This window comes from Drosophila virilis, chromosome 3 (assembly GCF_030788295.1).
Source record: "Drosophila virilis strain 15010-1051.87 chromosome 3, Dvir_AGI_RSII-ME, whole genome shotgun sequence".
NCBI lineage: Eukaryota > Metazoa > Arthropoda > Insecta > Diptera > Drosophilidae > Drosophila > Drosophila virilis.
Genome location: NC_091545.1, coordinates 19,198,613 through 19,220,456, shown reverse-complemented (window position 1 = coordinate 19,220,456; position 21,844 = coordinate 19,198,613). Strand labels below are relative to the sequence as shown.

General features: G+C 37.3%; 7 protein-coding genes and 2 non-coding genes across 10 annotated transcripts in view; 7 read left to right on the top strand and 2 right to left on the bottom strand.

The window, feature by feature from the left end:
* The window catches only part of LOC6622393 (uncharacterized), a 73,544-nt gene that overhangs the window by 32,541 nt on the left and 19,159 nt on the right, over nt 1-21,844 (bottom strand). Inside the window, exon 2 of the mRNA XM_032434721.2 lies at nt 17,248-17,285. Within this exon, the coding sequence (XP_032290612.1) occupies nt 17,248-17,265 (18 nt within the window). The 5' untranslated portion in view covers nt 17,266-17,285. The remainder of the gene's footprint in view (nt 1-17,247; nt 17,286-21,844) is intronic.
* On the top strand, nt 1,724-3,288 carry Jhbp6 (Juvenile hormone binding protein 6). Of its 2 annotated transcripts, none has more exons than XM_070208278.1 (6): nt 1,724-1,890; nt 2,237-2,326; nt 2,390-2,543; nt 2,618-2,751; nt 2,810-2,959; nt 3,015-3,288. In XM_070208278.1, the coding sequence occupies exons 1-6, from the start codon at nt 1,806-1,808 to the stop codon at nt 3,212-3,214; spliced, it is 813 nt and encodes a 270-aa protein (XP_070064379.1). In that variant the 5' UTR covers nt 1,724-1,805; the 3' UTR covers nt 3,215-3,288. The 2 variants fall into 2 exon arrangements, with proteins under 2 accessions (XP_070064379.1, XP_002047931.1); XM_002047895.3 differs by having other exon boundaries at nt 2,234-2,326.
* LOC6622384 (BTB/POZ domain-containing protein 2) lies at nt 3,768-5,186 on the top strand. Its single transcript, XM_002047894.4, has 2 exons — nt 3,768-3,920; nt 3,996-5,186. Exons 1-2 carry the CDS (start codon nt 3,910-3,912, stop codon nt 5,020-5,022), a joined length of 1,038 nt encoding a protein of 345 aa, XP_002047930.1. The 5' UTR covers nt 3,768-3,909; the 3' UTR covers nt 5,023-5,186.
* TRNAM-CAU (transfer RNA methionine (anticodon CAU)) lies at nt 8,341-8,412 on the top strand. The gene has a single exon. It is a non-coding gene; the product is annotated as a tRNA-Met (tRNA).
* TRNAM-CAU (transfer RNA methionine (anticodon CAU)) lies at nt 9,203-9,274 on the top strand. The gene has a single exon. It is a non-coding gene; the product is annotated as a tRNA-Met (tRNA).
* On the bottom strand, nt 14,057-15,289 carry LOC6622375 (uncharacterized). Its single transcript, XM_070208490.1, has one exon. The coding sequence runs from the start codon at nt 15,277-15,279 to the stop codon at nt 14,797-14,799; it is 483 nt and encodes a 160-aa protein (XP_070064591.1). The 5' UTR covers nt 15,280-15,289; the 3' UTR covers nt 14,057-14,796.
* On the top strand, nt 15,779-16,787 carry LOC6622340 (uncharacterized). Its single transcript, XM_002047892.4, has 3 exons — nt 15,779-15,950; nt 16,012-16,326; nt 16,429-16,787. The coding sequence occupies exons 1-3, from the start codon at nt 15,885-15,887 to the stop codon at nt 16,642-16,644; spliced, it is 597 nt and encodes a 198-aa protein (XP_002047928.1). The 5' UTR covers nt 15,779-15,884; the 3' UTR covers nt 16,645-16,787.
* LOC6622312 (uncharacterized) lies at nt 19,163-20,354 on the top strand. The gene is made up of 3 exons (XM_002047890.2): nt 19,163-19,304; nt 19,383-19,520; nt 19,876-20,354. Exons 1-3 carry the CDS (start codon nt 19,163-19,165, stop codon nt 20,352-20,354), a joined length of 759 nt encoding a protein of 252 aa, XP_002047926.2.
* Nucleotides 21,027-21,645, top strand: LOC6622355 (uncharacterized). Its single transcript, XM_002047889.1, has 2 exons — nt 21,027-21,113; nt 21,175-21,645. Exons 1-2 carry the CDS (start codon nt 21,027-21,029, stop codon nt 21,643-21,645), a joined length of 558 nt encoding a protein of 185 aa, XP_002047925.1.

Here is a 21,844-nt window from a genome sequence, read left to right as displayed (position 1 = left end):
ACTCATATGATTCATTTTTATCAAAAAAAAAAAAAAAAAAAAAAAGTATTTTTATTTATTAGCAAATGAAATCGTAGAGACCCTAGCAATTCACTCTAGCAAATTATTTAATTTTCGTAATTGCCCTCACGATAAATGTGCACTTTACATTGGAGTAATTGAAAAATGCGCTTAGCAGCCAAGCGCAACAAGAAATACTTAAGCAGGACAAATGTGGGCGGCAGCTACCGACGATAAGAGATACCAAAATTTTTCTTCAGACGGTCACAAAGAAGGACCTATACCACGAATTTTTGGTCACGAGAAAGTCTAAACAACTGGGTCTGACAAGACTTACTGTAAAAAAAAAAAAGAAAATAATAAATAACGTGGTCGAAAAATGACTCTCTTTACTCCCACAAGTGAAGTTGCTACTGATTAGGTGATGTCTGGTGGGTATGACATCTATCCTGATATATGGCTGAGCATACATGAAACTCCTTTTTCTGTACCGTGCACAATGTCTGACAAAGTTGGCGTCGTTTGTTTTGGTACGTCCTGTGCTTCTGGTCAGTTTTCTTGGCGTATGCACTAAGACGCCACTTGAAGGACACTAATGCGCCTACCGGACAACAAGAAGGATTTTTATAGTGCCTTTTTCCTTAACCGCATGTACCTAACTATTCTGCGGACATTTAAACACAAAATTATTTAAATTGTGTATATTGTAATCGAATAAACTAAAAATAGAAATCTGTCTTATATCAAAAAACTAAAATTGGTAAATATAACTACTTTCAATCAACTAAATGTTGTTATATTGAAAACGTATTGAATTCGATAAATGAAGGCGAAACCGGGTTTACAAATCAGATCTTCGGACAAAAGTTGTCATTTAAGTTAAAGTCAGTGTGATACTTATAAATATTTATTATAATTTCAATTCATATTGTGTTGAGCTGCAAATGTTGATATTTGTACCACGGCATTTTATGTTATGAGCAAATTCCAATTAATATCGAACTACTCAAGCATATAGATCCAATTAAACCGATAGGCTGAGTTTAACTATTGTAATATGTCAAAACTGCAAATCATTATCATAAATAAAGTCAGCCAATATATTATTTGACGCATGCTATCAGCATTGATCAGAGTATATAGCATGTTTGCAGAGGTCTTTAATCTTTGGAACCAAGATCAATGTTCTTTCTTGTGTTACTTGTAATTTATTTAATTGACAGTAGATAGCTATAGATAATAGCTTTATATCAGTATACATAATGTAGTCCAAGATGTGTTAGTGCATCAAGTTCAAGCCCAAAATGGGAATTTGAATTGCTGATAGCAACGGTGTCGTTGCCAAAATCAAACACAGAATTAATTGTGCCTGTTACTGATGTTGCAATCCAAACGGCTACCGAGTGTCAACACCCTGCGTACACTTGCGAATTTTATTGGCATCGAATTATTTCCCCACTAAAAACAAGAAAACCGACTAGAAAATCTATGACGAAATTGTAGCGCCAACAGCATCTGTTCTCTCTTGTGAGCTCAGTGGCCCACTAACTGACCAGCTGTTCGACTGTGTGGCATGCACGACATCGATGCCGGAGCTGTCGGCGAAGACGTTGCGAAATTTGCAAGCCGCTCAAATCAAGTTTTCCTCAAGCGGCGCTGCAACGAAAGTGAGGTGCAATATTTGAAATTTGTAAAATGTTTGCCGCGCGTTTCATTTAGTTTTCAATCACTGCTTGCTGAAGCTAGTCGTGTAAACTGCTTGGAAAACTGAGCTGCACATCATTGAGATCGTGGTATTGTCTAAGATGAGAGAGCTCCTGGGGTGCGTTATGCTTCTTGCATGGGTTACTCGCGTTGTTCGAGGCGAAGATCCTTATTTGACTGAGCCGCGTAAGTGTCAAGTGAATTGTAAGCCGTCGACCTTGTGTCTGATAAATGCTCAAGTACACCCATTGAACATTCAAATACTTATTTTAAAAGTTAATTTTAGTTGGTTAAGGTCCGAAGTGCATTTACTAAACGTAGATTTCACCGTTAATTCAATTCAAAAATTCCCAATGACCATTGAAATCAAATACTGGCCTAGCCGGCACGCAATGTAACTAACCCACTTAATGGTTTATGCCAAATATTGCACCACTAAACCGGATTTGTTTCTCTGCATTTATGTGTGTCTTTTTATTTTGCAATTCAACAAAACTGAACTCAAAAACCAATTTTAATCGAACCGCAGCAGATTACATTAAACAATGTAAAATAGCCGATAAGAATTTCATCAACTGTTCCACGCAAAGCATACAACAGCTCTTCGACAAACTAAACGACGGTGAGTCGCATACGCCCCTGGGTGTACTCGCATTTGACTAACCACACCCACTGCATTTAAAAGGCATTCCGGGACTGACAAGCATCAAAAGCTTTGATCCATTCTATTTGAATCGCATCAGAATATCACAAGGCAACAGCAATGCGATCAATCTAAAAGTCGAGCTGGCCAATGTTAAGATTATTGGATTTGGACATACCAAGGTGCTAGAGAGCATGTAAGTTAGATCGAGGAGTCGTGTACAGCATATTGGGCAGATGCCAATCAAGTTATATGTCTTCTGTTTGGCAGAGTTTTTAAAAAGGATTACAGCTGGAAGACAACGTTTACGTTGCCGGTCATGAAGCTCATTGGTGATTATAGTTTATTGGGGCGCATATTGCTCATTCCACTGAATGGGCGTGGTCAGGTGTTTTTGGATGCAGGTAAGCTTGCTTCTCAATACTTGCCAGAAAATGGTCAAGCCTTTGTGTCGCCGCACAGAAAACATGACAGTTACCATGCACACAAAGACGCGGCTGTACACGAAAGGCGACTTCACATTTTACAATGTGACCAACTGTCGCGTGGACTTCAAAATCGATGGCCTAAAATCGTATTTCTCCAATCTTTTCAACGGCAACAAGCAATTAGGTAAGTAACTAAGCTGTCCTCTAGCATCCCCTGCCTCAAGCGCATTCCTTTCCAGAGGACAGCACCAACAAATTCTTCAACGATAACTGGCGGATGCTGGCCGATGCTCTTTATACCGTAATCACACAGACCATCGAGGATATTCTGCTAGATGTTCTGAAGAAGATATTTCACTTCATACCAGCGAATTACTTTGTCAGCGACATACCCACGCCGGAGCAACTCTATGGCAAAGCAAAGCCAAAGCCAAAGTGAATATTGTTCTGAATTTTGAGAGTTTGTGGATTATTTATTGGATTTGGCTAGCGAAATAAAACTATTTAAGATGATTCCTGAGGGCTTTCACATGATATTTCCCAACTCGTCTATTCTTCTCTAGATGTTTTTGATTGATTTTTCTTATTGTAAAATTTGGTTGCAAAATTTGGTTGGTTATTGTTTCTACGTGAAGCTAATTTTTATAACTCTACTTGATATTAACTTCATAAAATACGCTTTTTGCACCCCGAAAAGTGGGCAGACGAAATATATATCAAAGAAATTGCGCGGCAATGTATTCAGACTACAGCGCCTTAATTCTTTTATTAATCTAAGTTGGCTTCAAATAGCCCAGACCACACCAACAGTTGGTTTAAGGCAGGTACCTCTTATTTACATTCACATTTCTAGCCATTCGAGTGATTTGATTGTCCGAAAGAGAAGATTTTGCTAAAATCAAACACAATATAACCTTCTCTGAAATCGCGGAGATTAAAGATTCAAAATGAAACAATACAAAAAAATAGAAGCAGAATCATAAATATTCATAGGAAAACAAACAAAGCAAGCAAATGTACATAAAAACTTTGTGATGGCTGCTGTGTGTAGGCGAGCAGATTATTTTAAATGTGATATTTGTACAAGTAACACGAATTTTGGCTTTAGACAAATTGGAAAATAACAGAACAGAAATGAATTCCTGGTAAGTACTTATTAAAGATGACCCGCATAATTGTCAGCTCTAGAGCAGCTTCTAATTACTTTTAACCAATGGCAGGCTGCGTGATTCTCTGAGCGAGATTTTGCGTTCCCATCGTCACACAGACTGCAAGTTCATTATAGAAACATCGACAGGCAGCAAAGTGTATCCCTGCCACAAATTGATATTGAGCTGCGCCTCTGAGGTATTTGATCGCATGCTCTTTGGCAGCTACAATGAGTCCACTAGCGGAGAGGTGAAGCTAACTGATGTGGAGCCGAAAGTGTTTGAGAAGTTCCGCGAATACGTGTATAGCTACGATGTTGAAAAACTTCAGGTTTACGACTTTGATACACTTGTAAAACTGTCAGAGTTTGGCAACAAGTATCTGGTAGAGTCCATCAAAGAGGACTGCGTGCGCCAGCTACTGTACCGCAAGGACATGTACGATACAGATGAGCTGCTGCGTCTCTTTCAGTGTGCACATACGCTCAATAGCTCGCCATTGATCGAGCAGGTGTCCCGTGACCTGAAAACTCATGCAAAGAGGGTGCTAAACCACTCGGCCATCTACCAGTTCGGCACGGACGTGTTCAAGCTGTACATTCAGGTGGTCGAGGGCAGACTCAGTGAGGCAGAGCGTTTTAATTTGATTGAAATGTATATTAAATTTCATGATCTGGACCAGTCTAACACAGATTCAATCACCACTGATGCTGATACAGATGAAGAAACACCAACATCAGGAATAAACCCCACGAATGTCAGTGCTTTGTCCGAAGGGGAGAGTAAAATTAGCACAGACTTTATTGCCGATTTACTGGGACTTATCGACTTTACTAAGTTCACGCCCAAGGAATTCTATGAAGGCCCCGGCAAATCGAATTTACTTAACATGCAACAAAAGTACGAACACCTCTACAAGATCGCTAGGACCTGTGCACATGCTGTGGCCCAGGAGGAGCTGGAGAACAAGCTGAGTAACTGTTTCCTCTCTCCAACCTGTCATCCCGATCTTGATGTCCAGCGACAATACTTGACTCGCCCACATGTTGCCAGCTCAATGCGACGGTGCGGAACACTTCGCGAATGGGATAACTTGTAGTTTGTGTAATTGGAATGCCAGAATCATAATAGTTAAATTTTTGAAAATTTTCAATACCTATTTTCAATATTTGAGCAACATACATCTATGACAACTGTATAAATATTAACTTATTAAAATTTAACTTGAACTATAAATAAAAATAATTAAATATAAAATAGTTACTAGTTGCCTTGCCCTTCAGTTTATCAAACGGTTGCCATTTTCAATGTGAAGTAAGAAAACGCCAAACTATCGCGATAGTAAATAGAAAATCTGTCGCTATTGATTAGACCAATAATTGTTCTGGAGACTGCAACCATTATAAAAATCGTAGATAAAAGTATTACAACTGCAGTTCAGAAAATTGAGCCATAAACATGGAAAACCAACTACAGATGGAAGGAAGTTAGGGGTCGGCAAAGTTAACCGCAAACAGTGCAAAGCTAAAGCCGCGTGTTTAAATTAATTGCCGCAAACATACCCAAGCCCCAAATAAATTTATATAATTTATACCCTGTACCCAAAAGCCATATGTATTTGCATATGTACACACAATCTGTATTTCAGATCAATAATAGCCTAGCAAGGCAGATTCCTAATAGAAAGATAAGAAATTAGAAAATCAATGGAAACGCAAATGTTAATATCGAAAAAATAAATATAAATATAAATATAAATATACATAAATTAAAATTATATTTATTTTTATTTCCCCGTTCAATTTATAAATATATCTGTACACTTAATACTCGAAAGAGCAAAGAAATTATCGCGAATAGAGATCACAAGCGGATTTTTTATGAGTAATATAAAATTATTAAATAAATTTAATTTTAACAATAACTATATATATGTATATGGTTGAATATATGGGTATCCGTCAGTCGGGCACTTTCGCTAGTGGCATTTTTTGTTGCGCATTGCCTTTTTTTGCGCATTGCCCTTTGTGAAGTCTGCCAATAATTTGTGAATGCAGCGGCTGCTGATGTTGTTACCGTAACTATTGTTGTTGTTTTTAATTTACCAGAACCGCATTTAAAACATTTGACGCAGTGGCCGCCATTACAAATGTCAAGCAATAAGTAAAATTTAACTCGCGAAGCGTTTGCTAACTTTTCCACAGATTAAATGAATATGTCTCTAAAAGAATTGGTCCTGACCGAACGCCTTCAAACTCATTTCAAAGCTCTACAATATAAAATAATAAATACGCTTTTTTTATGGACTAACCACACGAACGCAAATAAATTGGCGTACAATTTGTATGCAATTTTGGTATTAATTACCACAGGCAGAAATTGGATGGAAAAGTAAAGTCCAAAGTCTTGAGGAAAAACACCTAGCCCTTATATACATTCCCATTCGGTTTTAAAATCAAATATAACACTACCAAAGAGTTCATTTTCTATTAGGCCCAACTAGTTATCATTGAGTAGAACCATTTTCTTTACATCTAGCCATTCCTGTTTCTAGACTGTTGTTAAGTCTTTTTGCTCTCTGAACAGAGTATTGCACAACCCAATCTATGCTTGTGTTTATATCTGAATGCCAAAGTGACAATTCCTGTGCGTTATTGCAATAAATTTGGAGATTCCAGTAACAAGTGATGCTCCAAACTGCAGTTGCACAAAAGTCAACAACGAGATACGTAATGCCAGACAATAGAAAACAGCAAGCGAACAAAAACCAAAGAAAAACAAGAACCCATGATCCTAACTGGCAAGCCGAAGGTTAAATACACTAGTAAAAAAAACACATGGCTTACAGTTACAAAAATAATTGAAGAAAGTTGTATCGCTCTTAGATGCTCAGTTTGATAAAGATATATTTAAAATCAGTAAGGAAGGAGCTTCATTATTGGAGCCTGAAGGAAACATATATCGCACTATATAATATGCTCTTAAATTTAATAAATAGCGCTATGGCAGCGATTACTTAAAACAGCTTTGAAATTGTTGGTTACGAACAGTGTGAATGATCTGCAATACTCTTTTTTTTCGCGTCGTGCAAATGATTTCCATGATACAGAAGATGTATAGGCAGACAGGAAGAGTTAAAATGATTTCAATATTCGCAGCGAATGTTGCTCAATATTTGCTAAAGCTGCTCTGCGAGCTGTTTGTTTCTGACAACGTGTCCGGATAGTTTTTTTGACACATCAGTCTGAAGGGGAGCAATGCTTCATCGATTAGAATGAACTACGTTCAAAATTTCAAGTCACTTGCTCTGGTTCTGACATCCGGGCATAGCTAGATCCAATCTTTTAGAATGAACTTCGAACTTAAAAAATATATAGTTGAGACAGTTAGTATCGCAGCTCTCATTAACTTGTTAATCCCAAAACTATTGTCGCTTGAAATTCATTTTAAAATGTTGTGCCACATCTAACATACGCGTAATTAGATGAGCGCATACTTTGACTCATGACCATAAATTAACTATATAATTATTTTGTCCACTCAGCGTTATGGTCCAATTAATTATAAAATATTTTCAAATTAAATCATGTCATTGCAAGCGGTAAACGCATATTTGTGGATTAAAAAAAAAAACACAATTGTCTGCTGCATAATATGTACAATGAGAGTACATGAACTTTAAAGCCCAAATAATAAAAATTTATGGCCAAATAATTGCAATCTCATTAGGACAACCCCGAAACCAGAACATGAACATGACACCAGTCCGAGCCCGGCCAATTTGTAGAGCGCCATCGCCATTCGGGGACGCGTAAATATAAGTATCCGCATTTTGTAAAATATTTAACAATAATTGAGCGTAAAATAATCGCACAAAATGTGCCGTCCATCGATAAAGTCCACGCATGGCGAGAAACTCCCAACTGCCCGCCAGTCGGTCCCCAGTTACCGTGCGCGTTAATTGCACCGATTCTGTTGCCGTTGTCCCTGTAACATCGCATCGCACATGGACACGGATTGCGGCGACAATTGTAATTAAATAGACACCACACATGGCGGACGCGCTTGCCCTCTGCAAATGCATACGCTACAGTCGACAGCGGCGGTCAGACATGGGCTGCAGCGAGGCTCCATGAGATAACTCTGGTGTCTTGTGGCCCGATTTTGTACGGACAGTGGAATAACAACGAAAGTTCCCCGTAACTAGGATAAAGAATTACTTTCGGGTTGCCTTTAATATAGTATTCCGAATAGCAAATATATTTTTTGTTTCAAGAATTTTTTTTTTTAGATTATTTTTATACATAATCTTATAAAAATTCAAATAAACAATAAAGAATGATTGGATATCTAACTTTAGACTATACGTTTTTTTCCCTCTATCTGAAGTTAGCAATTTGGCAAGCGCCTAAACGTAAGCAGAGTGGCGCAGTGGAAGCGTGCTGGGCCCATAACCCAGAGGTCCGAGGATCGAAACCTTGCTCTGCTATATACGAAATTCGGTTGGTTGACCATTTTTTTTTTCACTGTCCGAAAATCATTAAAAGCAACCGCGACATTCAAATTTTTGTTATAGAAATTAAAGCTAACAGATAAACTAAAACTATCATCCCTATCCGATTTGCGACTGTCAAGTTTGTGCAAGTGAACTGTAAATCCAAAGCAATTTTTAGTATAAGATAATAATCACAAATGGCATGTACGTCAAAATGCTATTGACCTTAAGAAAAATGTCAATCCCAAATAGAATGTTTGCGACAAAACCAAATTTTAGCAATGTCGATTATATAAACATGCGAGGTATATATGAACATTTTTGTATATTACATACTTTTCGGATTGTGATTGAACAACTTTACTAAGATTTATGAATTGTAATTATAAACGAGCGCTCCTAAAAGTATGCAACGTAACCGGGGTGGTGAGACAGTTCAAAGCATTAAGATGCCCTTGCCGTTTTCAGCGAGACGATATTTTTTTTTTTTTAATTTCTAAAATTTAAAATAAGCGGCTCTTTTTGAAAAAAGAATAGGGATAATACCGCAAATGGAATCGAACGCACAAGTTCAGCATCTGAAATTTACGGGGTTTATTTATATTATTAGCTGTTAATATTATTATTATTACAATCTTACTCCATTTAATAAAGTAAAAATGTAAAAATAATATATAAAAAATCAACTATTAAAAACCTTTATCTGACTGAGATTCGAACCCACGACACCTACACATGTATTTACTTGCATTGAGATACACTTTTATCCACTCGATTTCCAAGCAGCAGAGTGGCGCAGTGGAAGCGTGCTGGGCCCATAACCCAGAGGTCCGAGGATCGAAACCTTGCTCTGCTATGACAATGTGTCTGCGTTTGGGCAGTCAACTTTTTATTTTTATTCCACTGTAAATTACCTGCACAGCATTTGTTTCATTTAAAACGAAAGTTTGGTTCATTTATTAAAAGTAATTGAGTTGTTGTTGGCATTAATTTTCTATTCGAAGTTTATGCATTGGTGTAATTTTGGGTTCAATTATTCAAGAGAAGCGGGCAGCAAACACTCGATCCATTCCATTCACACAGTAAACTTATAAAAATGGGTAAAATATTTTATTCGATGCGTATGTGGTTTTTGTATATTTTAGTTATGCACTGAAGCTTGTCATGATGTTGATTGCGTGTGTGGGACATTAGTGTTTATCTGGTCAAGAATCTTGAAACGAATAATAAGCGAACAATTCTTGTCTGGCTCGACGATTATTGTAACTGTTTGCGTAATTTGTTGACAATAACCCAAGTAAACAGAATTCTTCGAAAAGAAAGTCAAACAATCAAACCAAACCCCATCGTAATAAGAATTTTACCGACTTCCGCTTAAAGCCAACCAAGCTAAGCACGCCCGACAGCGGTAGCTGCGTCGTCTTACAAGATTTTATTTACACCTACAGTAAAAATGTTTACACTCCAACAGACAGCGCCGAACGAAGCTGGGGAAGCTTCTCCTGGCGCTGAAATGCGCAATATGTAAACCTACAGGACGCCCAAGGCAGAGCCCCAAACAATTGAAAGTGGATTTCCGGCTTAAAAAATTGCTCAAAAGGTGGCACAGGCGAGTGAAGAGAAGGCGTTTCAAAGCAGTCAAATGCTAAAACTCATAAAACGCGAACGTGGAGGTGTCGAAAAAATGCTAACGGCCTGCATAATACGTTGGTCTGGTGTGGATGAACTGGCGAGGGAGCCAGAACTGTTGCCTGAGGACTTTGGCTTGTCATAGCGCAAATTTATGTAAAAATTTGTAGCAATTGCAATAAGTTCGGCGCCCAACAGCAAAATTCACAGGAACAAATAATTTGCCCGATTTCTAGGCGAATTTTATGCGCATATTATACAGAAATGCTTTCAGGTTATAAGTTCTTTCTTTAAAGGGAATGCATTTAAATTTTTGGAGAGCTTTCAAATAGATCAAGTTGGAAAGGTGCACTGAAATAGAGCTCAATTAACTTAAATACGAGCATATTTTAAATGCAAAATGGCATTAAAAACTTTACGAAAAACTGATTACAATTTCCCCACAAGTATTTACCAAGCACTCCATGAGTCTGATTGTGAATCTGTTGCCAGTGCCAAGCCAATCATATACAAAACGTCTTAAGGAATGTACAAACTGGAATGCAAGTCTAGGCCATCAGCCCAGCCCAATCCAGAGCCTAGCCGACCTTAGACTCCACCCCTGCTTCCTCTCAAGCAAAGATTCAAAATTAGCTCTCAGCTGGCAACGCCTCACAGTGCAAATATTGGGCGAAGTCAACTCCCCGTCTACTCGGTTTTGAGGGCTACGGCAACAAACAGTTGGCAGACAACATTTCATTTCATCAAAATTTCGACTCGCTTATTCCGTAGTTGGAATTTTTCTCACTGCCGACTGTTATTTTTGGCAATTTGTTTGTTTGCCAATTGTCTGCCGGTTATGCTTATCCTTTCTGTTGGCCAGGCTGATGTAATAAGATTTCATTTCTCTGGCTGTCTTTTTATGCCAATTAACATAATATTTGTAAGTGGATTTTCATACTTGAGCGGAATCCAAATGGAAAAAAAAAATTAAAAAAAAAAAACTTTAATTTTGCCTGCGCTTCAGAGAAACTTTGCAATGCCATTGAACTCGCAAGTTTAATCAAAATTCGTGCGCTATTCATAGACCCAACGATAAGATATATACATATATATATATATATAAATATATATTTAGATACATATATAGCGAACGAATTTGAGTATAAACAGAGCTAACACCCTTTCGCCTTTCTTATTGCTTTGCCGACCCAGGCACTTTGCATTTGCCAGGCACTTCAATTATGTGACAAAAATTATTATACCAACTTCATATGCCGTGCGATTGCGATTGCGATTCCGATTTCGACTGCAGATACAGTCTGTGAAGCATTAAAAGAAACGGTCAAAACTTTAGAATGTATGCAAATCGAAAGAGACCGGAGCTGTGATAACCCACAGAACCAAGCGACTGGCGTGTCGCTTTCGAGGTTAAGGTCTTAAACACTAGATTTGTGTTCCATTAAAATGGAAGAGCTGTCGTCGAAACAGACGATTAAGAGTTTCTAGTGCTTAGCGTCGGCTTGACCAACCATCTAGAAATTATGATATAATCATATCACACGGTATCAGTAGTTCAATAAACTCATAATAACTGGACGTGGCTTTCAGTAGATCCCATGCAGGCAAACATAATTGAAAAGATCTCAGCATTAAATTCCTCACTTCTATCACGTGCTCCAACATATAGAATTTCTCATTCAACTCAAATCGTCCCATTTGCATGTATAACCCAAATTGTGCTTCTGTTTTTTTTTTATTTTTTTGTAAATTTACTTGGCTACAACTCATTTGCTTACAAATCTTTTTCGATTTGCTCCCATTGATCCGGTTGTCTTAAATGTTTCACAATGCATTGATTTCAGTTTAGTTTTGCTTTTGTTTTACCTCACATAGTTTATATTCGGAAATTCCAAGTGGAACTCTGCTTATCCGCAATTTATAGACGGATTTTAGATATTGATGCTCTGTTCACAAGCCGAACATGGCATATTGGTTTAATGCTATGTCTGGTCGTTTGCCTGCCCATCGGTACCTTCCATAGATTTTTAGAGATAGCTAGATAGAGCCAAAAATTCATGATCACAATCGCAAAGCATCAATATTTTGTTTTGTAACAAAACCCACTAACCTTATATTTCAAATAACCTTTTTCACATTTTTAATGCACTGTAAACAGAGTATTGCTCAGCCGTTTGTAACAATATACTTAGAATAGTGGATAGACATCTGATTGTATGTGAGATGAATTTAATTATCATAGATGATAAAACGGATCTTAAGCACTTTTTATAACTCTATTATGTATTTATAGAATTTAAGTCGATTTCAATAAAACTTTATTTTGTTTTTTCATTTTTTTCTATTTAAATTCGCCAATGATGTTGATTTGTAAAAAATGCATATCTCTAAGCTTGCCACACAAATTCAATGAAATTCATTAAAGTGTCAGCAATTGAAATTCGACTGCATAAAATAAGAAAATAAAGTTTAATATGGCATAGTACCCGAAAATAGTCTACTTGAACATACCCTGTACCTACTGGCAAGCTGCCGGAAAAATGAAACATCTATACATACACATGAAAAACAAACCAAAGCGCTTGCTACATCGGAAAAGTTATGTATTGTGGATCATGCCATAGAAATGCATAAAGCGTTTATACCCGTTTTTACCGTGCTGGGTATGACAAAATTAACATTTTTTTGTTACAAATTTAATTTGCTCAATTTAAGCCAAACATAAATGGCGTCATTTGGCGGACCAATTGTCCAATTTAATTTTTTTCCATTAACGAAATTCAGCAACATCCGTGTGGAAGCACTTTTCGAAACTCGAAATATTTACGCGTCTATATATTCAGGGGAGAATGTAAGAAACAAATTTTGTTCGCATTTAGTAGGGGCCGACGAGAAAGGTGTGCTGATATCCCCAAAGATGAAAGGTAAAATATTCGTCTCCAGGATCTCATTGACTACTTTCAAGTGACTTTTGGGTCATAAAGGTAAACAGAGTATTGGGCAGTCGGTTTTACCAGTCGGCTAAGTTATCGATTTTTGTGTTCGAATCTTAGTATATGGAAAAAAAATTCAATTCAAATTAATACGCTAATCAGGACTACTAATACAAAATTATTATATTGGGCGACAAAAAAAAAAAAAAAACACTTTTCATTGAAGTTAACTAGAAATATTATACTTTAGATAATAGTAGATAATAGATAATAGTTTTTGAAACAGTCCTGACTTTTTTGCACAGATTCGGAGGAAGTGAAATAAATAATGTATATATGTATTCAGTGGTTTTCGTGTTGATTTCTTTCATGCGTTACACATTTCGTGACAAAATTATAACAACCGTCGTACAAATAATAAAACTATATAAAAGGCAATCAATGCCGCGTTGAATAAAAATTTGAGCAGAAGCGGGTCTGGGCAATGATGGGATGGATCAGAGACAAATGCCGCTCGTCTATTATTCAAATAAGGTCTCGACATGAGCTCGCAACTGTGAAGAGAAGGTTTGAAATATATATAAAAAAAAGAGTGACCTGTAGACAAATATATGTACAATATATGTATGAGAATTCGCACTTTTCTAAGTTATTGCACTTTTCGAAGCCTGTGCGACAATTTATAGCCCTCTTTATGCGGGTACTCGTGAGCTTAGATAAATTAATTTTCCCCCTTTTATTTTTTTTTGCACTGGCGGCCGCTGACTCACGAGTCTTAACGAGACATTACTGTGCTGTCAACGACTTTTGGTTAAAAAGATGTGCAGTGCATCCTTAATTACAGACAGTATAGAACATAGTCAAGAAAGCCTGCTGCACACCCTCCTCAACAGATTCTTCGGTCTTGTTGCTTGTTTTCTGAAATACATTTTAAATGTGCAAAGAGAGAAAGAAAAGTAGTCAACTATTTGCAAGTTTTTATTATGTTTGAAAAGAGTCGGCAAACTTTACGAGCATTTCTATATATCTAGCTCGTAGGCTCCATTACGTGGCTTGGTTAACAATGTAATGCGCCATGAATAATGTGCAGCTCATAAGATCAGATTCTGGCTAAATGCATGACGTTATTTAACATGGAGTCGTCTCTGTTGTATCTAGCTACAACAACAGTGGCTAAAACATCGCCGCTAACCCTTAATTTATGCTCCTAACGATATCAGTCCAATCAACACATGAGTGCTTCAAACCCCCAAAACACATGACATGCTACAAAATCGCTCTAAATCATTGTCGTCTGTTTCTCATCGGGGTACATCACCGTCTTGGCCTCCGTCTCCGTTTTCGTCTCCGTCACCATCTTCGCCTCGGCATCCGCCAGTCCTCGGCCGCTGGTGGCTATTATCAGCGTCATCAATTCGCTGCCTGCAGACAGCTTGTCACCGTCGGGTAAACATGCGAATTTCGCAGTCGAGCAGGCAAACACGTGACGATGGAGGTGACTCTACCACTGCCATTGCCGCTGCCGCTCCCGCAGCCACTGCCTGGCTGCTGAGGACAACGCGTCCGACTACCCAATGACGATGACGCCTCATAGCCGACAATGACGTCAATTGTGCGACAAAAGCCATTTTGCATACTAAAATCAGACAAACAAAGCAGACAGAGACAGTACTGGAGATATTGTACGCATATTGCACGATGACTATAATTTAAATTGAAGAACGAAGTGTTGACAAATTTATAACATTCAAGACACCTTTATTGAACAGTAAGTACATGAACACCCACAATATGATGCATTCAAACACTGGCTCAATTAGCCCATGCTGAACATTTTAAGGTTGTTGAAGCCTTTGGACTTGTCAACTCGTCCAAAAAGCATTCCCTTGAATATCTGAACACCCTTATGCTGGGTTAAACGTAGCTTTAGCTTGAAGTTAGTCTCTGGCAAATAGCTGGGTAGCAATTCCTCATCCACTGCATAATCCTGCAGCGTGTAGGTGTCCTTCTGTATGGGACACTCCTTAAACCATTTTCCATGTTGCATTATATCCTGGTATATTGCGCGTGCCAAAGGCTCTGCGTCACGATCCTTTAACATCTTGCAAAAATTCAGGGTCCTACTGATGAGATTGGTGAAGTTGCCCGGCTGCGTCTCTAGCGCAACACTAGCTGCCAGCTCAATATCGTCCAAAATCTCTAAGGTGTTGATAACAATATTTAATGAACTTTCACTATTGTTTTGCAATTGTATTTTCACATCAACCAGTTTGGGATTGGCCTCGTAGTCGAAGCGCATAAAAACAATCTTGAACGAGCGCTGAAAACAAATGAAAGTATCTTCAAAATAATAACAGAAGTCTGTTTATACCCTGAACACATAGAAGATGGCTAAAAAGTACAAGCAAATTATGTCTGTCTGCGCCTCTTGATAAACGCATCAATTTCGAAAACTTCAACTTTGTATCTTATGGAGGAAACTCATAATTGTATCGTCTACTCTCTGGACTTACCCAGCCCAAAGCCACAGGAAAGCACGTTAGTAGCACGATTGTCAGAACGTGAAAAAATTGATTCAACTGTGCACGCATCTTGATTCAATTATTTACTGAAATTTTTTCAATTAGACATAAGCCATAATATAACAACGATCAGGGGTCAAGCGTCAATGAAGCACAAATTGTCATGGACATTAAAAAGTCTGATCGGATCGCACATTGCCATGGCAAATTGAGTCAACTAAGTGCTTTTCTGACTTTGAAATGATTTGGAAATCATTGAGGCATTTTATTTAAAGCCATATTTCCGATAGCATCGATACAAATTATATTTGCAATTTGGTGATGGATTCCCATAGCTATAAAAGCCGGAAGGCTTTTTTACAATCAACAGACATCATAAGTCATGTTTTTGAAGAGTGTCATTTTGCTGCAAATCCTTTTGGCGCTTTGCCATGGCGGTTTGGCTGAGGTGGGTGATCAATATAATCATATCATGATGACACTTTAAGAGATCAATTTGTATTCTTCAGAAAATGATGCGGCCCAAGTTCAAGGATATCAAGATCTGGAGTGACGAGAAGATGGTGAGCCACAAGGTGGCCTACGACAATTCGGATCCGCATTTGAACTTTTCCATGGAAGTGCACCAGGAGCTGCACGATGTGGATGTGCACTTGGAAGTGCGTATATCTAACAAACTGGATCCATACTACACAACCACTCTGAACACCACCATAAATGTTTGCCGAATCCTCGGCTTTGCCAACAAATCACCAGTGGGCCGTTTTGTGCACGGTTTCATACGTGAATACGGCAACATTGTTGATAGCTGTCCGATCGCCAAGGTGAGTCGCAGTTTTGTGCGTTCAGGCTTCCGTATATTGTACAGTCGCCTCTTTTAGGGTAAATACAAATTTCGACACTTACGCTTTAATCGAAAATTACAGGGCTCATACTACATCAACAAGTTCTGGTGGCCAGAAGATCCAACAACGGCCATTCTGCCTGAACTCGAGTTTGATATTCAGTTTGAGGCCCTGCATCTGGATGCCAACAAGAAGCGCACGGTGATCATGAACGATCACATTTCTGGCGAGTTCAATGTTCAAGATGTCAGCAATCTAAAGCCCGGTATTTTCGCCATGCTGCCCAAGACGAGCTAAACCAAATAATTCATGCAACTCCAATTTAACCAGTTTCTTTTTTAAACAAGCACTTTTAATGTTTCAATGGTATTTCTTAAATTTGTCTAACGGTTTTTTCTTAAATGTAGTGAAAAGCAATACATTTGCTAATAAGCGCAAACAACACCTTCAGAATATGTTCTCTCATTTATAGATTTTCACCTTTAAATCGAGCCTAAAGTGATATAATACAATATTAGGTATTTCCACCCGCAAGTATGGAAAAGAAAAGCCTCAACAATTCACTTTCCATTCTATTGGTGGAAAAAAAGCCAACGTTTTGGACTCAAGCTTAAAGGATCTTTATGAATATTACACTTTTAGTAAGACACAACCCTCTTCGAAGGAAAATGGTTGGAACTTTGTTTTATGAATGCGAGTTTCAAAGATTTCGTAAATTCCAATCGAAAGTCTGGCAAAACTAAATTTAAAAATTTGAATTTCCTGCCCGCAGAAACAGATGAAAAAGGCCTGAATTATGTCTGCAGGCATTTTATTACCTATGGACGTCATTATTATTGTTAAAGCTATAATTATTTAGTATGTGAGAAATACTAGTAAAATAAAGAAATGGACACTTACCGCGTTATAAGTAGTCATAATGCATTCTGATGGGTTTTCTAACAAAAAGAAAATAAAAAGGATATGAGTACATATAAATATTAATAAGTTTTTATTTTAATTAATAATACTAAAAATTACATAGATAAATACATGCATACATGTGCAAGATGAGAGTAGTCGATGGAGGGAAACATATAAATGCAACGGCAGTCGTTTTTAGACTCTGGCCTCTAGGTGAAAGTAGACATTCCCGATCTAATAAAGAATATGTGAAGCGTACATTCGGCCATGTTCTTTTGTATAAACTCAAGCTACAACAGGTAGTTATTTACTCTCCCATACAAAACGCCTACTTATAAGTTGTTCGATATGGATATCGTGTCTTACACTTAAAATATTAAAACAAATTTATTTTAGGACTTGATTTGGATATACCATTTAATATGTAGACTCTCGTATAGGACAGTAGTTAAGCACACTCTAGCTCTCAAACGTTAGCACCTGAAGCTTTTCGCAGCCAACTGTCAACTGGCATCGCAGAACAAAGTTAGCCCTTTCAGGCAGATAGACACGAACATATAGCTTTAATATCCACAAGAATAATTCCGTTCACACAGGCAGAAAGACAGACACGGATATCGAATCGGTTCTATTCGCTTACAACTATGATCGGTTCCAATCTCTGAATATATATAATGTACAACTTACAACCTATATAATAAAAAACTTTTATAGTACCTAATAAATTATAAATATTGAGTACTTTAATTCTACGTAATTCTTGAAGTAAACTTCTGTTTTTAGCTATAACAATTGAATACAATTGGCTTAGCTTTGTCGTTCCACGTATATCTATCATGTCATTTGTCATGAGCAATTTTGTTCATATTTTTTAGCACTCGAATTTTGCATATTTTTGCCAAATTTCACAAATTGAATTAAAATGGCCCGTCAAATGGGCCATCACAGCATAGCAGAGACGAGACAACAAAAAATTAATATTCAATATATTTGCAATGAAATGTTTTTGACTTGCGTCGTGTTTATTGTATTCCCTCTGACAGTTGGCGAATTTTAAATGCGCTTTTGACTGCGAGGTGGCAACCGCTTTGATTTCGTGAGCATTTTATTTGATTTATGGGGCTGCCGATGCTATTGGGCTGCGGGTTTTGAGCAATTGACTGTTTGCTATTTATTTAACTTATTGAGGAAGTTATAAACTCTTAATTGCAATTGCGCAGTGTTCAAAAGTTTCTGTGCAAACTTTTTAAGTTTGTCTATTTACTTTTTGTAAGAGTCCCCCTTCACTAATTATAGCACATACTCAGCAATAATTAAACACACTTACAAATTTACACTTTGCACAAAGAAATCTGATTTTGAAGAATACTTTTTGGCTTTGGTACATCGTAATGCATTAGATGAGACATTTCCAACCCCATAAATTATATATAAGTGTATTCTTGATCAGAATCAGCAGTTCAGCATGTACACCACAAAAAAATACAAATGTGGGCTATTACAAATCATATGAATACATAAAAGCGAATAAATACAATTATTTAGATGATCAACATTTCGGTAAAAATCATTATACAACTCAATTGCCGAAAAATTGCCACATGTGTGTTCAAGTTGAATTTCTTTATCAATCGACAGTCCGTTTCATTTCTGCTATGAAATTCTTCACAACAAGTATGAAGTATTTAGCAGCGCTTTCGATTTTTCTGTGCCTCGTCCAACGTGCAACTATGGTAAATATAAACATTTCTTCAAAACAAATCCAACGACACTGATTTTCAGACTCAGTCAGTTATTCGCACTTTCGTAACTCTTATAGATGACCAAAGCTGTTCTTTCCAAAACGCCCAATTGTAATGATTATAATCGAAGCTATCTGCGTAATTTAACAATTGAATTGACGAATGCCAAAATGAATTTGGATGTGGACGTTATAAGGCCCTTATACTCGGGCTTACGGCTAAATATGGAGTTCTTCACACGCAAATATAAATCGAACACCTATCAAATCTTTTATGAATACTCTCTAGACATGTGCAACATACTGAGCAACCGTAAAGGCAATATGTTTAAGAAATGGATCTCATCATTCAGATTGTATGGTAACTTTTTTCGTAATTGCCCATTTCCAGAGAATCATTACTACATAAGAGATTACAATAGTTCTGAGCTTGATATTCCATCGTTCTTTTTTCCCGGCGCCTATCGCATTACGACCAAGTTGTTTCAAAGCAAGAAGGGAAATAGAGATCCGGATTTTTTGCTTGCCTGTATGCTTGAAGTTGAAATTAAATCAATATAGTTATCATTTACAATAAAATCAATTATGTTTGAAACCTATCGCTAGTTATTTTGTATAATATTGATTACACCCCTAATTTGTATATTGCGAAAGGCAATTAAAATTAGTTTAGCCCAAACAATTGTTAGAGTTGTTAGTCGGCAGTCTCATGTCCAGAACACATATTTGAAAGATCATTTTAATATTGTTGTTAATATAAAAATGTTCATTATTTACATTTATGGCATTAAAACATTTCTGTTACTCTTGGTCAATCAGCTGTCTGTCGCCGAAGCCGTGAGTTTTTATTTTAAATCTAACGGATTTTAATTACTCATATATAGTAAAGTCTAGCGTTCTCATCCAAAACGGACAGTATAAGTACAACCCAAACTATTTCGAAAACTTCACCCTGAGCATCATCAATAACACAATGAATCTGGACATGATAATCAAGAAGCCCTTGAACCGCGGCTTCAAATCGCTTGTCGACTTCTCTATAAGTTTGGGCAAAGCAAAGCATTACCAGCGCGTCTTTGCCCATGTTTTAGACACTTGTGGAATTGTGTCAGCACTCCAGAATAATATTTTTAAAACTTGGTTCAAGAGTATGCTGAATCATGGCAACTTCATGCTTAACTGCCCAGTCCCCGAGGGCCATTATTTTCTGCATAACTGGAAGCTGGAGTCACAACTGGTGCCTCAGTACTTGTACGCGGGCGATTATCGTGTCTCTAGTCACTTCTTTTTTGGAAAACTCAAGACAAAGCAAGAGGATTTTGTATTGGACATGACTATCTTCGCAATATTGAAAACAGATTAACTATACAATTGGTGTATGTTGTTGTTTTTAACAAAATTGTAGAGGTCATCAGTTATTCCTGCTCAATGTAATACTTAACTAATAAACATACTAGCCCATTGTTTCTGCAGTATAGTAATATTTATTTCCAAATGGTATTATAATATGTTTTCGAAATGTGTACTGCAGGATAATTGGAAGAAACAACCTTGCGGCTTGCTATATTCCTTAAGATATTATACAGATCGGAAGCCAATAATGCCTATTGAAGTCTTACTCGAGTGTGCCATTTATTAATATACGGGCATAAGCTCTTGTTAAAATTGCTGAAAATTGATTTTTACAAATAAAGTCTACCGTGGCGTCACACGTAACGTTTTCAGATTAAACTATTTATAGCAATAGGATTAACAAATAATATTTTGTTGGAAACATTATTAAAATAAAAATGAACTGGATTGAAAGGAAGCAAAAGAAGCTCAAAAATATGTGCGTGAAGCGCGCAGTTGAAGCGATATTATTTTGACACGAAACGCACTCGTACGTAAAAATATTTAATAAATATATTATGTCTGATTGATCGTTAGGCACCAAAAGACTAGATAATTGAATTCGGTTGGTACTAAAAATATACCAATTTAAGAACTGGCTTGCCGTCAACTTTAACAACAGTCAGAGGAGAGAGCCACAGCAATGTGGAGCTTAATGTTTCTCAATGCTAAGAGACTTGTCTGGTGTTTTATATTCCTACTGGCTCTTCGCGCCAACAAAGTGAAGGCTGTGAGTCATCTTAAGGTCTTTAAATGAAAATATATTCCAAAATTTGTTCACCTCCTTCCAGAAACACATAACGTTGACAGTAGGAGAGAGCCGATTTAACCGCGACTACTTTGATAACTTTACCTTCGTATTAGACAATGGCAAGGTCTATTTAGATATGTTTCTAAAGAAACCATTAATAAAGGGTTGGTATGCTAGACTGGACTTTCAGCTTCGAGTGCCTAACTCCAAGAGTTTTCAGAGCATTTTCTCAACCAGTGTAAATGTGTGTAATATTGTTAACGTGTACAAGAACAATCTTTTCAAGAAGTGGTACATGAACCTTCTCAAATATGGTAACTTTCTGCGACAGTGCCCATTAAGTCCCGGCCATTATTACCTACGAGGCTGGCAGTTTGGCAACAGTCTGGTGCCGCCATTTATTTCAGGCGGCTCCTATCGTTTAGAGACCTACAATTTCTATGGCAGGTACAAAAGCAGCGATGAAGTCTTCATAATGAGCTGCAGCGCTGATGCTACGATTACCGCATAAGCCATTAGACGGGTAAAGGAATGGAGAATACAAATTATATTAAAAAACCTTCTCGTTTATGGCACATGTGTCTTATTCATTTTGGGTTTACTTTTGCAAAAATGTGTCCAAAATGTTATCGTAACCATCGACTAGGGGCCCACCAAGGTTTTAGAATTGTATCATTTTCTTTACTCTATATTATCTTAGATTATTTACT

Excerpts from the sequence above, each read along its gene's own strand:
- Jhbp6 (XM_002047895.3), top strand. The coding sequence starts at position 1,806 with ATGAGAGAGCTCCTGGGGTGCGTTATGCTTCTTGCATGGGTTACTCGC. Across the intron at positions 2,327-2,389 it reads CTTCGACAAACTAAACGACG|GCATTCCGGGACTGACAAGC; the intron begins GTGAGTCGCATA and ends TGCATTTAAAAG. Across the intron at positions 2,544-2,617 it reads ACCAAGGTGCTAGAGAGCAT|AGTTTTTAAAAAGGATTACA; the intron begins GTAAGTTAGATC and ends TCTGTTTGGCAG.
- LOC6622375 (XM_070208490.1), bottom strand. The coding sequence starts at position 15,279 with ATGCGCTTCGACTACGAGGCCAATCCCAAACTGGTTGATGTGAAAATA.
- LOC6622340 (XM_002047892.4), top strand. The coding sequence starts at position 15,885 with ATGTTTTTGAAGAGTGTCATTTTGCTGCAAATCCTTTTGGCGCTTTGC. Across the intron at positions 15,951-16,011 it reads GCCATGGCGGTTTGGCTGAG|AAAATGATGCGGCCCAAGTT; the intron begins GTGGGTGATCAA and ends TGTATTCTTCAG. Across the intron at positions 16,327-16,428 it reads ATAGCTGTCCGATCGCCAAG|GGCTCATACTACATCAACAA; the intron begins GTGAGTCGCAGT and ends CGAAAATTACAG.
- LOC6622312 (XM_002047890.2), top strand. The coding sequence starts at position 19,163 with ATGAATTTGGATGTGGACGTTATAAGGCCCTTATACTCGGGCTTACGG. Across the intron at positions 19,305-19,382 it reads GTGCAACATACTGAGCAACC|AGAATCATTACTACATAAGA; the intron begins GTAAAGGCAATA and ends GCCCATTTCCAG. Across the intron at positions 19,521-19,875 it reads TCCGGATTTTTTGCTTGCCT|TAAAGTCTAGCGTTCTCATC; the intron begins GTATGCTTGAAG and ends ACTCATATATAG.
- LOC6622355 (XM_002047889.1), top strand. The coding sequence starts at position 21,027 with ATGTGGAGCTTAATGTTTCTCAATGCTAAGAGACTTGTCTGGTGTTTT. Across the intron at positions 21,114-21,174 it reads GCGCCAACAAAGTGAAGGCT|AAACACATAACGTTGACAGT; the intron begins GTGAGTCATCTT and ends ACCTCCTTCCAG.